Raw genomic sequence first — 17,844 nt, 5'->3', positions numbered from 1 at the left:
GATGTATTTCTGGCCCAAGGAGAGAAAAATGGAATTAAGGACAAAGAGAGTTGCCTCCTCTGTGTGTAGGTGTGTGCCCTGTTGCTGTGTATGAGGCCCTGGAGTCTTCGGTGGTGTGACAGCTACGTGGAACCCCAAGAAACATGGTAAAGTCTGACTTAAATAATCAAGTTGATGTTTTTCTTTTTGCCAGGTAACAGAAACACGGACGGGTCCTCTCGGCTGCAGTAACTATGACAACCTAGATTCTGTCAGCTCTGTTCTGGTTCAGAGTCCGGAGAATAAGATTCAGTTGCAAGGTACGTAGGAAGAATCTCGTTCTTTCTCTATCCAGTTGTGATCGCGTTCTTCTTCTTTCTATTATAAGTCACGTGTGCACTACTAGGCTGTTGAAATTCTCATAAAAGGGCAATTTCCTAAGGTTTTAACTGATAGAAACATTCTAGGCCAGGTGAAGAAAATGTCAAAATTCAATTTACTTCTTAAATCACGTAATCCATAGCAGTGGAAAATGTATCATGATAGTGTTTGACTTTCCCACAGTAATCACTGTCTCAGTAAGTAGCAGTTTTTTCAAAGGTCTGCCTGAGCTTTGAATTTTTCTGTATAGATTCTGGGAAAACTCCTAATTGTATTCATGCGTCATGGAACATGAACTGTTGACATTTGAAATATAAACATAGATGGTGGTCAAGGCTGTATTTGTCTTCTGACAGAAATGTACTTGAGAACATACTAACAAAATTTTGATATGTATATTGTTTCCACTATAAATATAGATTATTTGATAAGGCTAGTAATTACCATCTTTTTCTATTACTACATTTTTGGGATAATTTAATAGGGGATTTTAAAAATAATAACTTTTGACAAATATATACTCTTTTCAAAATGCTTATGTGATGCATCATACTCATTCAAATAGGCAGGGAAAGGTCATGAATAAATATGTACTAGTTTGAAGAAGTTCAGAAACATCTTTGTGATAGTACATTGCTAAAATCATGTTGACAGATCAAAGGAGTAATTCTGGATTGTTCTTCCTAGTATACCTTTTCTAACTGCATATGTTAAATCTCTGTTTACCATATTCAGTTTTAGATAGAGATGCATACAAGTTTTGGAAATTGTACCATTCTTTCTCAGTGTTCCATCTTCAAAAATGTTAACAGCTTTGATTCATTTAAATGTAGTGTAAGGAATAAATGAATGCCATTCCTTTTGAATTGTATAAAATTTGCAAGGAAAGTACTTTAAAATTTTAAACTTTAAATGCTATCCAATTTATAATTATCAATGTTAGATTTAAAGTAATTGAAATATTTTTCTCTAAATAGGAATATAGTACACAATATTACTTGCAATCCTCTACTGCTTACTCCTTTTTACACGTATGGATTAACTCTCCATGAGAATATGAACTTTCATCCAAGAGGACACAAAAATGTATATCAGCCCTGGCTGGCATAGCTCAGTGGATTGAGCTTGGGCTGTGAACCAAGGTGTCGCAGGTTCGATTCCCAGTCAGGGTACATGCCTGGGTTGCAGGCCATGACCCCCAGCAACCGCACATTGATGTTCCTCTCTCTCTCTCTCTATCTCCCTCCCTTCCCTCTCTAAAAGTAAATAAATAAAATCTTTTTTAAAATTTATATCAAATTTATATTTATTTCAATCAATTTATTTTTAAAATCTATTAGCACAATTAATGGATTCTTACTGTTTAGAAATCACTGTGTTCAGTTTTCAGAATATTATATTATACACACACAACTTCAGTCACCTGAATGTCTTGAAAAAAAAAACACCAAGAATACAGGAAGCAACACTTCCCTTTATTTAACTATATTTCTATTCTTTTCAATTTATGTAATTTCTGCATCTCTACCTTTCACCTTTTCTGTTTGCCAGGTTCATATGTTTAATTGTCTGTTGCAGCTTTGCTTGCGTCCCTTGTTGGTACAAAGACCTTTCCAGAGACAGCCTTTGAAAGTCAGTGTTGACACTCGGGACTTCTCACGTACCCTCTCTCGGATTTCATTTGCCTGTGCACTTAGAGTCCAATTATCATGCTGATTCACCTTTCCGACCCCACCATTAACAGTATACCTTCGCTTCCTTACTCTAAGCAGAAGGCAAAGCATTCACTCATTCAGGAGCAATGTTACCATAAATACATTTCTTTCTAGCATATACAAAAGTATGGGTTATTGTTTGTAGCATTTGGAAAACCAGGTGTTTCCAAAGAATTTTTTTAGTTAAGGTACATCACAGGTCTTTGCATTTTTTATAGTTCGTTGGTAATTTTCTTAGTTGGCTGGCTGGATGGATGGATGGATGGAGGGACTGATGGATGGATACGGATGGACATTGATGATACAGGTGTATATACATTTCTTTGTGTAGGTTGTGCTGTGTTTTGAAATGAAGCACACGAGGTGAAGTAGTAGAATCAGTGTTTGGTCCTTCAGAGAGCTTCTGAATTCAAATACGTTATTGAGAGGAGTCTGGAGTCAAGACGGTTTTTTAGTATCGGCCTTATTCTTTCCAGCCGTATTCATTGTCCTGTAGAGGAAAATGAATGGCTCCTGAAGTAGCCTTTTTATCAGAGCAAAGAAAGCATCAGTATGAATTATTGGCGGTAACAGCATTAGGCAACAGTTTTAGAACAAAACTTCATGACTTCATCATCTCCGTGAGCATCAGCGTTCAGAAGTGAGATGTCTGGTTGCTGCACATCACATCACTCTGGACTGGAGACAAAAGGAATGGGAGGGTTTCCGGCAGCGAGTGAGCTGGAGTTACTTGCTGCTTTGACCTTGAAATCTGGCTTTGTGCAATTAGGTGACAGAGCAGACAGCTTTCAAAAACTGAGAGAGCTCTAGCTACCCCTCCAAATTATTGATATAACATTGATTTAATATATGACAAAGAACAATTAATTCATAAGAAAGTATCAGCAAATATATATATATATTAAGATTAATGATATTCCAGTTTTTTCAGCTCCTATGAATTTCACAAATCACAGAAGGTACCTTTGAGTCAAAGGGTAGTAGAAGTAATTAGAAGTCATTTATTAAATTTTAATAGTAACTTTTGGTAAAATTCCCAGAAATTGAGAAAGTGAATGAGCCATGTAACTGACTAACAAATACTCTCGCAGATCAGTTGGTTTCTAATGTTTCATTTCAATAAAATTGACATAGTACAAGGCTATTGCCATATAGAATATTTACTATAAATTTTAATGATGCATCACTGTGCAATATTTTTTTACTTTTAGTAAAAAAGGAATGATATGGAGTTATAAAATTTTAGTTCACTGTTTTATCTATTACTATATCATGGGAAGAAATGATCTCAGAGCTGACATATATAAAAATGAAAAGTAGGAAATGATTTGTATTAAACCAATTTACATTGATCTATATCTCTAGCAAAAAAGTGCATATAAAGTAATTAACAGCATGAGCACAGAAGCATCGCAAGCACTGGTCCTCTGGTCTTTTTCACTCTTTATCTTGCCAGACAAGCACGTGTCAAATTATGTCCCAGTCTGTCTTTTTTAATGAAAAGTCTTATTAATCTTATGAACATAGTATAATGCTTAGCCTATATATCATACCTAGTTAATTGTATGTATTCCAACTCTACTAGTTATTTAAGTACTATTGTATAATATTATTATATACGTCTTTCGTTTTTCCTAAATATATTACAAGTACCTGTAGAACAAGGATACGTCTCAGTCATTTCATATTTGCACTTGGCTTAGCGATTCTCTTCCAAATGGAGGCATTCAATTAATGTTCTATTTTTAGGTGAAATAAAAGTAAGTAATAATGTGCCTAATAAGTCCTAAGAATACTTTTCCTAACCAAAGCATGGGAGAATTAATATGAAAGAATGAAACAGGTATAATTATCAAGATATATGCAAAGTAATTTTTCCCTAAATGCTAATTCTTTTTTTTTATTAAGTGAACCTCACAGATGATTGTTAAGAGTCAAGTATTGATTTTTGTTGTTGTTGTTAGAAAAAAACATAAAATTTGTAAAAATCCAATTTGGTGCTAAATAGCAATTATGTATTGGTCAGATTTTTCCTTAATATTATGTTTATTTTTATCTACTGATTACTTTGAATGTTTAGACTTTTTCTGCAATTTTTCTGTGTAGCAAGAAATGCTAAAATTGAAACTCCATTTTTCCCTGAAATATCGTAATACATCTAAAACCAGGAGAGATCCCTAAATATTAATCCCTTGGTCTTATTTTCATTTTTGATGTTTTTTCTGAAGAGAGAGCAACTTTCCTATACTTGCATTAGAAAAGTAATGAACTGCATCACTCGGGCTGTCTTAACACCTGACGAGGAAATGAACTGGAAATGGCTATATTAGCTCATCTGCTTTCTGTAGTCAGTCCCCGTGACCCCTCCTGAACAACAGAGAGATAAATCACGTGTTGCCGATGCCACGAGATAAGCATTAGCAGCAGCCTTCTGTAACTCACTCATCAATGCACCAGCCCATTGTACGATGACATTTATGTGGATGTGGGGTGATAGTCTGAAAAAAAGTGGAAATATTGAAAATTGTTTGAAATCAGGTGGCACAAAATCAATGCTTGCCTGTCTTTTCAAAAGTAGACTAGCTCTATCTGCGTGATGGAAAAACAACCAAATATGCTGATCAAGGAAGTCAGAGAGCCTATCAAATAAATTTTAAAAAATCAGATAGTCTGAGAGATTAAACACGTCTATAGTTTCTGGTATTCTTTTTTCTTTATTCCTCACTCAAGGACATGTTTATTGAATTTTAGAGAGAGAAGAAGGGAGGGAAAGAGAGAGAGAAACATCGATCAGTTGCCTCTTGCACACACCCTAGCTGGGGACCAAACCCTCAGCCTAGGTATGTGCCCTGACTAGGAATTGAACCTACGACCTTTTGGTTTACAGGAAAACGTTCCAACCAACTGAGCCACAACAGTAGGGCTCTGGGATTCCTGAGCAGTGCATGGAGTCAGCATACATTGAAAGGAATTATAAATATTTGTAAATTTGTGGACTTGGGTAATTTTCTAGTGATAGTTTTCAATATGCATCAATCCATAACTTGATGTATTGAGTTTTTGAACTTTTTTGAGTATAAATATATATAATAATATATCTTATACTCTTTTTCTTTATCAAAGCAAACTTGTTTGTGTGTTTGTTCTTTAAGGGCTACAAGTTCTCCTCCCAGACTACCTGCAGGAGCGTTTTGTACAGGCAGCCTTGAGCTACATCGCCTGCAATTCCGAGGGGGAATTCGTCTGCAAGGACAATGACTGCTGGTGTCAGTGTGGCCCCAGATTCCCAGAGTGCAACTGCCCTTCCATGGACATTCAGGCCATGGAAGAGAACCTGCTTCGAATAACTGAGACGTGGAAGGCCTACAACGGCGACTTTGAGGAGTCGGGTAAGACACAGATTTCTGCATAACACTTCATCTTCGCCAAATCAGTGACTACACTGAAAAGGTCATTTTACCGCTTTGGAGGAACTATCACATTCTCGGAAGGGATTTCATTTGATTTCTTTTTATTATTATCCTTTCAAATTCTGAAAGCATACTTGGTGCTTTGTGTATTGCTATGTACCATGGACACAAGAACCTAGCCTGCTTTTGAGCTCATGTATAAGTCATGTTTTGCTTTTCTCAGTACAAGAATTTATCATGAGACATTTCTGCTACCTCATTGACCCGTTGGGTGCCTAAGAAATAAAAACTGTGGGTATGGGGTGGGCCCTTGAAAATAAAATAGGCAAGGATAGAGAACCCCAGAGAGAATGATGAGCTGACAGTGAGTTTCTGTGACATATTCTCCCCTGGGACGCATTTATCAATTCAGGGCCAAGTTAGAAGCTGAGGATTAGCCCCTGGAAAATGTCGCTATGCTGGGGCAGAGAAACCAAACAAATGTTCTGTGGTCCCAGGAGACTGAATTGAGAAGATGGAGGCAGAGGGGATTTAAGTGCACAGCCAGCCTGCTCTGTAGGACATTTGCGTTGTCTTGAATTTCTCCGTGGCAAATGACTGAGAGATGAACTAAAAACCTCTGAGTGGTAGATGTGTATGCCCTGCAGTGATACAGGCCAGAAGAGCAGATGCTCACCAGGTCCTTACGTGGCAGCCCGGAAGGCGAAACCCTAAAAAACAGGGAGAAAGAGAGGTCAGTTGGGTCCTATATAGTCATAGCTCACACTGACACAGCTCAATTCCTCATCCAGTGGAACAGATTCTACGATCAACTTCTGAGAGTGTCTGGGAAATATGAAGAGAGGAGCCTCTTGAGGAACTTTTTCTCAAACCTCTGTAGTTTCTTTTTTTATATGAAGGTCACGAAATCCTAGTTTACGCCACATGAGAGCAGGCAAGATCTATGGCCAACAGCAAAGACAAAACAAATCCTTCACTAGGTGAAGCTGACCCAGATATTGAGCTCAGTAGAGAAAATGTTCAGATGATCATATTTTAAATGTACAAAGAAATGAAGGAAGGATGTGAAGTAGATGAAGAGATTGAAAAGTTCACCAGGGATTTGGAATCTGTGAAACGGGACAACTCCACAACAAGACAGTAAAGCAAAGGGCAGGGAGACCCGTCTGGTTCACACAGATAAATGCACTATAGCGGGAAAGGTCTGGATTGTGTTCTTAATAAATTGTATTGGGTCACATATAAATTTACTGGAATGATCATTTTATTAAATATTATATTTTTCTTATTATAGTAAATGTTCTAAATAAAAGACTAATACTGCAGCACTAGGTGAAATAATAATAATGATAATAATAACAATAATATTAGAGGACTATTTGATTTTTCATAGAAACATGCTGAGGATGTAGATAAATTGAGGTTAAAGGGTGGAAAAGAATATGCAATGCAAATACTGGCCAAAAATTACTACATGAAATTTTAAAGCAAGATACATTATTTGAAAGTAGAATATCCCATAATAATAAAGTAGTAAATGCAATGGGAATATATATCATAATAAGTATCATAATTATTAATTTCTATGAGTCGCTCCTGTTAAACAGACAAGATTTTATTAAGACTGTTGTAATTAAGGAAAGACTTAAATAGTGGAGAGAGATTGAGCTGGATTCCCGTGAAGCAAAAGGCAGGGGGAATCTTTAAAACACTGGGGTTAACTCGTGGGCAAGGGCGAGAGGACATCAACGGGAGGGTGGCCAGCTCGATGTGACGAGGCCACCTGTGTTTGCCAAGGAATCCTTCCTGAAGTGAGACTCCTTCTCTCCCAGAGAGGTTGGGGGATGCATGTCCCCTCCCCTCCGACCCAGGCGGATGGCTCTCGGGTCTGTGAGAAAGCCCTTCTCCTCTGTGGAAGATTTGCACCTTAATGGAAGAGAGAAAGAATGGACTCCTGCAGGTTTTCTGCAGAAAAGAGAGGCAGGTGCCAGCAGCCAGAAAGAAATCTGTTTAGAAGCTAATCAAGCTAAGGGGAATGCCCAGGCCCTTTGGGTTAACACCACATAGCAGAGCCCCCAAAACCACGAAGGAAAACGTGCCGGAGATACAAGGACCACAAGACACGCACAGAGCCGTGGAGTGAGATTTTAATACTCTTCTTTAAATAAATGAAAGAAGAAAGTGTATATCCTTGAAGATCTTTGAATCTGAAAAGGAAATTAACCAACCTGACTAAAATAAAATAGAGCGCTAAACAACAAGAAGAAATTGACAATTTCTATTTTTCTAGTGTTCATGGAATATTTACCACGCTTCACCATATGCTGGATCTTAAAGTAAGCCTGAACAAATCTGAAAAGATTGAAGTCATTTAGAACACATTTCAGACCACAGTGGAATTGAACTGAAATCAAATGGAGTTAAACTAGAAGATAAATGGGCAAACTTCATCTGCCTAAAATTTAAGTGCCAAGCTTCTAAATAAACTATAAAGGAGAAGTAAAAAAAGAAGTTAAATCAAAAGTTTAAGTTGAAGTAGTTACAAGAAGAGAAAATATGGTGAACTGAGCAAAAATAAAAAGAGGACAAATCAGAACTGTGTTATGCGGGTAATGAATAGCTTTGGGGGGAAATTTATTATGTAAAGATATGTTTGTTTTAAAAAAACAACCTGGATATCAATTATTTAAGCTTTTACTTCAAACCTTTTAAAAAGAAAGAACTTAATTAGAGAAGTAGAACAAAGATAACAGCAGAAATTAATGTAATTGAAAGCATTGAGCATGTAGAAAAAATTCCACAGAGTCCAATCCTGGTTCTCTGAAAAGATTAATAAACCTAATAATTACCAAGGGTAAGCAAAGTAAATTTACCAAACTTGACAGAAAAACAGATGGAAAGATCTAAGTTATTATGTTTGGGAAAAATGTATCTGTTATTAAAATGATTCCTTAAAAAAATTTCTTTCAGAGATAGAATAAGGAAATTAAAAACAATCTATCATATATGATTAGCAATGTAAAAATTTAACAAAATATTATTAATATATAGAGAACAATGTATAAAAATAATACATTATGAAAAGGTGAAATTTACTCAAGATTATTTAAGCTTAAAAATATCTATTAGATTACATCAGAAATGGAAACTATAGTAGAATCATTTGACCATCTCAGTAAATTTTTAAAAATACATTTATGATTTTAAAATATATGTCTCTGAGCAAACTTGAAATACATGCAACCTTCTACCTTTTAATGAAGGATTTCTACAAAAACATGTAAAATTGTGAAAACTTGGAAGCTTTCCTTCTGAGAGCAAGAAAAATAATGTCCACTCTCACAACTTCTGTTGAAAACTGTACTCAAGGTTCTCATCAGTGTAGTTAGGCAAGAGAAAAGAAAAATAAAACTTGCAAACATTGGAAAGAAATAGTAAAATTAGCATCTTCAGGGAAGGTATGTTTGTATATACATTGGAAATTTTAAAAATAAGCTCTCAAGTAAGTGAATTTAGCAAGTTTCCCTTAAAAAAAGATGAATATACAAAGTAATTTCCACAGCCACGTGCCAGAAGCACATTGAAACACTAGTGGAGGGAGAGCTTGGAATGACAACAGTTCTCACATAATAATGGTGGATGTGGGTTAATTCCTTCTTGGAATAAATGTTTGCTAATATCCACCAGAGGCAAAAATAGTATATCCTATGGCCCAGCAGTTTTATTCCTAGATGAAAATGCAAATGAAATATGTACATGCTTGTAACGACAAAAATACAAAAAGGTACAAGAATGTCTATAGTAACATGATTCTTAATATTCTGGCTGTTACAACCACCGAAATGCCCACGGCCAAGGAAGAAGAAGGAAAAAAAAAAAGAGAAAGAAGTCGCAACGGAATTCTATAAAGCTAAGGAAATGCCCAACCCAGAATGAGAGGGATCTCTCAACTACCACCTTGAACAACAGAAGCTAGAATCAAAAGTATGCACACTATGGATGTGTTCCCATTTAAATTGGGAATAAAAACAGGCAGAGTTCATGGATACTGTTCCAAGTGAGGACTGCGGTAACTTTGCTTACAAAAGGGCCGGGAGGAGGGTTCAGGGTCTGGGGAAAGTGCTTTGGAGCGAAAATCTCATGGTCCCTTGATCTAGAGGCTGGCTGGTACGCCCAGTTTCTGAAAGTCCTCTGAGTCTAAAGAAGACCAGTCTACTTTATTGTATGTGCATTTTACTGTATTTATATCGTTCCAGATAATATTCAGGGTCTTTTTTAAAATTTCATTGCACAGAAAGTTAAAGACTGAACTCAAACTTCTTATTAGTACATTTTGGGTGGAAACCACATTTGCTTACCCGCACTTGGAACGGAACAACATGTGAGATAGTCTATTTTTACTGGACTCCTCTCAAAACTAGTGACGTGCATGGAAAAGCACATTTGAAAGTTTTGAGCAGAGCTTTTTTTTTGAGAAATAAAAAGCTTCTGGGGGCCTCACAGAGACACACAAAGTAGGAGAAGTGGTGAGGCAGACGTTGCCTGGAGAACCAGTCTCTCACCGCCCACGGGCTCCTGTCGGTGGAGACTCGGCGCTTTGGTGGCAAGGAGACTGGACTGCATCTTCCCAGGGGGCGGGGGAGCAGCGGTACCTTACGTGCAACATACCCTTTCAGTGTCTCCTTGACTTTCAGGTACAACAAACAGTAGTTTGTATGTATTCACCTATATGCCTGAAATCCGTACCCATTCCGCTAGATGGACAATGCAAATTGGGATGGAGTTTTGTTTTATTTTCAATACTTAATTTAACTTGAAATGTTTTTGAAAGGCAAATGATTAACATATCTAAAAGATATTTTCATAGAAGTTGAGGAAAGACCAGTATGTATCTGTCATTTTATCGTAACCGAGGAGGCATCTGCATTTAGGAAAGTCCTCCCCAAACACCAGGGGCAGCAGGCAGTGTGTGAGTGAGAGTGCGCACAGAGACACAGAGAGTGGAGAGCCAGCCGTGCCATCCAGACAAGGCTGCACCACGGCACCATCAAACACACGGCTCGGGACTTCCGGCCCAGATGGAGGCGTAGGTGGACATGCTGTGCCTCCTCGCACAGCCAAAATAAGGACAACAACAATTTAGAAACAAAAAGAAACCAATCAGAACCCACAGAAAATTGAACTGTACGGAAGTCCGACAACCAAGGAGTTAAAGTAGACAAGTTCATCCAGACGGGTAGGAGGGGTGGAGTCAGGCAGCCGGGCAGAGAAGGGTTGCAGCAAAGTGGTGGCTGGGGGACCCCAGGTACGCAGGTGGCAGCTGGCAGACCCAGCAAGGCTTGCCAGGCGGCTGACTGACCTGGGGGTCCCAGGTTCCCAGCGCGGGGAAATAAAGCCTCAAAACACCAACTGAAAACACCTGTAAGGGTTGAGGCGCAGGGAGAGACAGACTCCCAGCCCCACAGGAGAGGTTGTTGGAAAGACCCACGGGATGCACAAGCCCACCCACACGGGAATCAACACCAGGAGGGCCCAGTTTGCTTGTGGGAAGCAGAGGAAGGGGCTGAAATCTGACAAAGAGCGGAGCAAGTACCATTGTTCCCTCTCGGACCCTGCCCCCACATACAGCATCACAACCCAGTGACTGGGTTGCCCTGCCCTGGAGAACGCCTAAGGCTCTGCACCTCATACCTAACATGCACATCAAGACAAAAAAAAGGGGGCCGAATGGAAGAACAGATCAAAGCTTCAGAGCAAATACAACTAAGCAACCAAGAGATAGCCAGCCTATCAGATGCATACTTCAAAGCACTGGTTATCAGGATGCTCACAGAATTGGATGAATTTGGTCACAAATTAGATGAAAAAATGAAGGCTACACTAAGTGAAATAAAAGAAAATGCACAGGGAACCAATAGTGATGGGAAGGAAACTGAGACTCAAATCAATGGAGTGGACCAGAAGGAAGAAAGAAACATCCAACCAGAAAAGAATGAAGAAACAAGAGTTCAAAAACATGAGGAGAGGCTTAGGAACCTCCAGGACATCTTGAAACATTCTAATATACGAACTATAGGGGTACCAGAAGGAGAAGAGGAAGAGCAACAAGAGGAAAAGTTATTTGAACAAATAATAAAAGAAAACTTCCCCAATCTGGCAAAGGAAATAGACTTCCAGGAAGTCCAGAAAGCTCAGAGAGTCCCAAAGAAGTTGGACCCAAGGAGGAACATACCAAGGCACATCATAATTACATTACCCTAGATTAAAATGAAGGAGAGAATCCTAGAAGCAGCAAGAGATAAGGAGACAGTCACCTACAAAGGAGTTCCCATCAGACTGTCAGCTGATTTCTCAAGAGACCTTGCAGGCAACAAGGGGCTGGAAAGAAGTATTCCAAGTCATGAAAGGCAAGGACCTACATCCAAGATTGCTCTGTCCAGCAAAGCTTTCATTTAGAATGGAAGGGCAGATAAAGTGCTTCTCAGATAAGGTCAAGTTAGAGGAGTTCATCATCACCAAGCCCTTATTATATGAAATGTGAAAGGGACTTATCTAAGAAAAAGAAGATAAAAAACATGTATAGTAAAAAGACAGCAAACTCACAAATATGAACAACCACACCTAAAACAAAAGCAAAAACAAACTAAGCAAACAACTAGAACAGGAACAGAACCACAGAAATGGAGATCACATGGAGGGTTAGCAACAGGGAGTGGGAGGAGGAGAGAAGGGGAAAAGGTACAGAGAATAAGTAGCGTAGATGGCAGGGAGAAAATAGACAGGGGGAGGGCAAGAATAGCATGGGAAATGTAGAAGCTAAAGAACTTACGACACATGGACATGACCTAAAGGGAGGGAATGTGCGTGGGAGAGGGTGAGCAGGGTGGAGAGGAATGAAGGGGGGAAATGGGACAATTGTAATAGAGTAATCAATAAAATGTATTAAAACACACACACACACACAGTTCAGTGTAGTTTCTCCTCTGACCACTGTCCGTTGTGAGCCGGCGGCTGAGTCTTCTCTCTGTCTCCTCAGTCCAAGACATGGGGTGCCAGTCGGCCTCCACCTGGAAAAGTGTGTCCCTGTGACAGAGGGAACATACGCCTTGTCGTGCCTTGCTGGGAGCCGCCGTTCACAAGAGCGCTAGCATTCTCTGTTCTGACCTCTTCCCTGGCACTGTGCGTTTACTGGGTGCATGATCTTCACCCCCAGTGCTGCTTAACTGTGGGCTGGTGTCATCCCAGCCTCCGGCAGAGTGGCCTACGCACTTCCACAACCCACCAGCTCAGGGTCGCAGCTGTCGGCGTTGGCTCTCGGCAGCACGGCCCCGCCTCTCGCTTCTGTCTGAGTCAAGGCCAGCGTGGTGACACTGCAGTAGCAAACATCTCAACCTCTCACATCTGAGGTCATGCCTTGCTCACATCTCAAGTCCATGCAGGTGAGCCGGGGTCTTCGGGCTGCCTCATTCTCACCCCGGATTCTGGCTGAGGAAGTGGCCCCGTCTGGAGACGCTCCATTAGGGAGACAGTGGGAGGAGAATGGTAAATCGTCACGGGCTCTCATGGGAATTCCCAAGCATGTACTACAGTTGCTTTTTAAGATCGTGTCTAATTTCTAACCGGAGAAATGCCATTTCCCCATATGCCTGGAAGGGAAAAGGATCCAGAATGTTGGGGAATAAGCAAAGTGCCCACCATCGTTGGTCTTTTGGGAACAGGCGACCAAAAAATACTGTATTCTATGTCATCTGACCGTGTGATCTTAGGTGGGAATGAATGTTTCACTGGTGCCACCTGAAGCTCTATAGCCAGGACAAGGCAATGCACATAGTGTTACGTGAACTAGGGCACACTCAGTCCACGGTACAGGCAAAGTAGTTGAACATCAGATAAACAAAACTTTATCAGTAACAAGCCATACGATCATGGCTTACGATTAGCAGGTCACGTAATCTCTTAAAACTTCTACCATCTCATTTGTCATTCAGTTACCTTATTTAGACTGGAGGAACTAGCTATGCAATTCTCATTTGAAATTAACTGTCACGTGTAATGTTGCATTTTCATGGGTGAAGCTTTTGCCAGTCACGGGCTTATGTTTATAACGTAGCTGTTTTATAGGGCTAGATCATTAAAATATAGGCGTGAGGGAAAGAAAATAATCTTTTCGTAATACCGAGTCTCCAGCGAGGGTTCTCACAGTATCTATGCATGTTTTAATTTACTGTGATGATTCGCTCACTGGCTCGACCGTAATTTATGGAGCTCCCCGGCATGAGACAGCGCACAGCTTCCATACTGATATTTCAAAACCAATTTGGTTTGCACGGCTCCTTGCTCTGATTCACCAGTGCCTGGCTAGATCGCATTTAATATATTATCAATATCACCCTTGCCATCTCCACATTTTGTCCTGGACGTCAATTAATTTTCTAACGTCACCTGAAAGAAGGTGGCTGTGGCGTGTCCAGCAGGTGTTCTGTGGAAGGATCTGATTTAGCTCCCCAAGCCTTTCTGCCAAATGCCATCATCCACCTGCTCCTGTTTGCTTGGTGTGTTCCTGTCCCTAGATCAGGACTCCTTGTCCCCGGCGTCTGAAAATGGCACGGTGTTTCTTGAGGGCAGAAAACGGCATGTTTCTTTCCATCATTGCAAAGAGCGAGTAAACCGTGCTATGGTTAGTGGACCCATTGCACACCACAGTGCACGGTGACGGACTGATGAGTGAGGTAAAGTACACGGGCGGCCAGGCGCAGCCCGGGCTTGGGTTTCGTCAGCCACACTCAGTGCCTTCCGAAAGTCACGGCAGGTGAAATGGGTCTCGCCGCGGACATATTCTAAGGAACAGTTCTAAGAACCAAAAGCACTTCTCCCCTGTGTTACATTGTTTTGTTTTGTTTCGACCTAGGGATTGTGAGGGATGTTTTGTTTTGTCTTTTTGTCTGTCACTCAGATCTGAAGGAGAGCATGAACCATGAGGTGATAGGTGAGACAGATACACCGGAATGCAAAGGTGGAGAGCTCCCTCCATGAGCCTGAATGCATTTAGTATGCAAAGTTCCCGCTGCCTCTCTCTGTCTCTCTCTCTGTGCATATGCATATGTGTGCGTGTGTGTGCACACACATGTGTGTGTATATATGTGTGTGTATTTGTTCCAGTGCTATCCCAGTGTAGTTTATTAGAACTCATAATTTGGTAAGCTATCCAGGTTAGTCGGAAACAAAGCATTCCTTCAACACATTGATTCGGTACCATAAAAACAACATAAAGGGGGACTTGATTAAGTGTTTCACTGTTAGATTTTTTTATGTGGACATCAACAATGGTGAAGAAAGGTGATAAATAATACTGTATATTCACAGAAATGTTACTTGTCACTGTATGGCCGGGCTAATAAGGACGTATGTGGTGACTTTGCTGGGCTGCGTGCACAACGTGGGGCCGTTCGGACCATTTCGGTAAGAGTGGTTATTCATTTCACCCTTGAACTCGAGGAAGCCGTAGCAGCAGCCGTCAGCACGCTGTGCATTCACATCTGCTGCGATCATCTTGTGATGGTTACATAGGCTTTGTTAAGTTCTTCTGAGTAGTATCTTGAGTGCTCTGTGGTCAACTTCTTTAGTGCCATATACATTTAATTTTTATACGGCTTTCCCTGACTGTGACAAACTAACAAGTGGGTGTAGTTACTCATTTTCAGAGAAAGCCCTCCATGTTTAAATCTAATCAAAAACAAATGAGTGTGTACTCTTTAAACGGGTGCACAGTCCATTTTGATGTCTTTCTCCCAAAGTGCTTGCTCAGTTACTTCACTGATAAAGCAAGACATCAATATATGGGATTTGAACCTAGGCTTTTGGGTGCATATATATAACCTAATAGAGCATTTAACTTAATAGAAATTAGAACGAAATCAAGGTATATCCTGTGAAATGTTTATAGGGTCGTCAAATCTTTAAAATTAGTTATTTAAAATGTATAGAAAAAATTCCAGATAACTAAAGGAAATGGATATGTAAGATGACGTCATCGTACATGCGCTTCAGCAAACATTGCTGCTTCTCATCCGTACGGGCACAGGAGAAAAGTGACCTTGGAGCGCCCTTGGAGTTAGCTAGGGCTATCTGGCTCATTCTGATGAAGGACATGTGGGAATACACAGTGCTGGTTATTTTCTAGAGGAAACCTTTACAAACTGAGCCCCAATTGTTAGGTTTGCTTCGTCAGCCAGAGCCATCGATGATGTTCTAGGTGGTGAAGAGCGGGACGCCTCGTGTCACTGAACAGGACAATGGGCAGGAGCACCCTGTCACCCTGGGATGGATATGTGATATGAGCACGAAAAACTCTTTGCTGTGGAAGCCTAACAATAACGTGGTGATGTTTGATACGTTGGGAAACTTAGCCTATGCTGATGATACAAACCCTGTCCAGACGAAAAAAGCCCAGCCAGTTTTAACATAAGGAGAACAGCTTGCACAGCATTGATGTAACCTGGCAGCCAAGGAGAGTGGACTGGAATGTGCATGTATGAACAATGACGACTTCACTGCACTGGTCAGTGGGGGCGGTAGACGCCGTTGAGTGAGCATGTGCACTGTGTGCCCATCACCTTCAACATGACTGAGCGAGTAGAACAATGAATCTGCATCAAATTTCACGTTAAGCTTGAACATTCCTCCATAGAAACAATTTGGATGATTCAGAAGGCCACAGCTATGGCCAGCTGGTGACTGGCAGCTTCATCACCACAACGCGCCCACTCATAATCACGTCTCATGCAGAATTTTTGGGGGAAACATCAGATCACCCAGTGACTCAGCCCCCTACAGCTTACATTCGGCACCCTGCTACTTCTGGCTTTTCCCAAATTAAAATCACCTTTGAAAGGGAAGAGATGTCAGACCATCAATGGAATTCAGGAAAATATGACAGAGCAGCTGATGGTGACTGGGAGAACTGTGGGAGGTCCCGAGGTGCCTCCTTTGGAGGGGCCTGAGGACACATTATCCTATGTACAATGTTTCTTGTATCTGTATCTTCTCCGATGCATGTCTCTATATTACATGCCTGGATACTTGCTAGGCAGACATGGTAGATGACACTGTACTATTCCACCATAAGGGAAAATAATAGACTGGTGTTACAATTAATCTACTTTGAAAAGTAGCATTACAAGACTTTTAGTTTGATCACCTCCTCTAAAAAACCATGGTAAATATTTGATATATATTCCAAATTTACTATTGAATGTATTCAGTAGAAAGCAGAAGAGCCATTTGGACACATTCTAGAACTTATGTCCTTTATGCTTTAAAGCACAGGTGGCAAACACAAGGCCCGAGGGCCGAACCCGGCCCTCCACCTTGTTTTATCTGGCCCAGCACCTTGTTTCTACCCAGTGGCAGCGCCGAGCTCCTTGCCCCTAGTTAAGGAGCAGTTACATGTACACAGCCCTAAAACTACATTTGGCCTCTGAAGGCAACTGCGAGGCTGATGTGGCCCCCGGTGAAAATGAGTTTGACGCCCCTGCTAAAGCAGTCCTGCAACTACTAATATTATGATTGGTTTTGTTTTTATTTTACAGATAAGAAAGGCGGGGCTAGCACAGGTTGAGTCACTTGCCCAACACATCAAATACACGGTAAAGCGAAGCGCCACGCTCAGACAGAAGTGTGTGGCGCTTCCCCTATACCCAGCGCTCTCCCGAGCAGGGCTGTCATCACACAAGGGACTCCTCCCCTGTGCGCCATCATTCATGTCAGCTCCACAGACGTTCACGTGCAGGGTGGCTTGCTGTCATCCAGAGGTCTCAGTAAGCCCCCAGTGATTATAACTGTCACAGGTGTCACATGTAGGCAGTGCACAAAGATAGGCACAGGAAAGGACACTGTCATTGTGTGCGTGTATTAAACGGACATGGTATTGATAACTAACTCCCTATGTTGAATATTTCTAAATGTGAACCGTGAGTTATATATGTCATCATTTGCTTATTTCATTATGGAATGGTGGCCAGCTCAAAGCTGTAAAAAAAGATGCTGCTTTTATTTAGAGCAAGTTGAACTCTATATAGGGTGCCTCAGTTACTTCATATTATCTTCCTACATTTAAGAAAGGTTTTAATTACTTTTGATGCTGGGAATCTAGGCTGTAATCCTAATTATCATTCTAGTACTTATATACCTCTGACTTTTTTTCTTTTAAAAACCTATTTGTTCATTACTGGTACAATAATTCAAGAGTTTATATACATAGACCACTGCAAATTCGTGGAGCATCATCAGATCACCTGTAGCAGTTACTTTCTCTGTTTGCAGAGGAGGATCTCTTTCCTTCGGTGTCACCAGTGTCCCTT

General features: G+C 40.6%; 1 protein-coding gene across 3 annotated transcripts in view; it reads left to right on the top strand.

Moving 5' to 3' along the window:
* The window catches only part of BRINP3 (BMP/retinoic acid inducible neural specific 3), a 439,538-nt gene that overhangs the window by 365,306 nt on the left and 56,388 nt on the right, over positions 1–17,844 (top strand). For all 3 annotated transcript variants that reach the window (XM_045859062.1, XM_045859042.1, XM_045859052.1), the window contains 2 exons: positions 194–299; positions 5,228–5,464. In XM_045859062.1, coding sequence (XP_045715018.1) covers positions 194–299; positions 5,228–5,464 — 343 coding nt within the window. The remainder of the gene's footprint in view (positions 1–193; positions 300–5,227; positions 5,465–17,844) is intronic.

This window comes from Phyllostomus hastatus, unplaced genomic scaffold (assembly GCF_019186645.2).
Source record: "Phyllostomus hastatus isolate PE091 unplaced genomic scaffold, TTU_PhHast_1.1 phas_contig_148, whole genome shotgun sequence".
NCBI lineage: Eukaryota > Metazoa > Chordata > Mammalia > Chiroptera > Phyllostomidae > Phyllostomus > Phyllostomus hastatus.
Note: the sequence above shows the minus strand (reverse complement) of the source record. Positions and strands in the feature narration are given on the sequence as shown.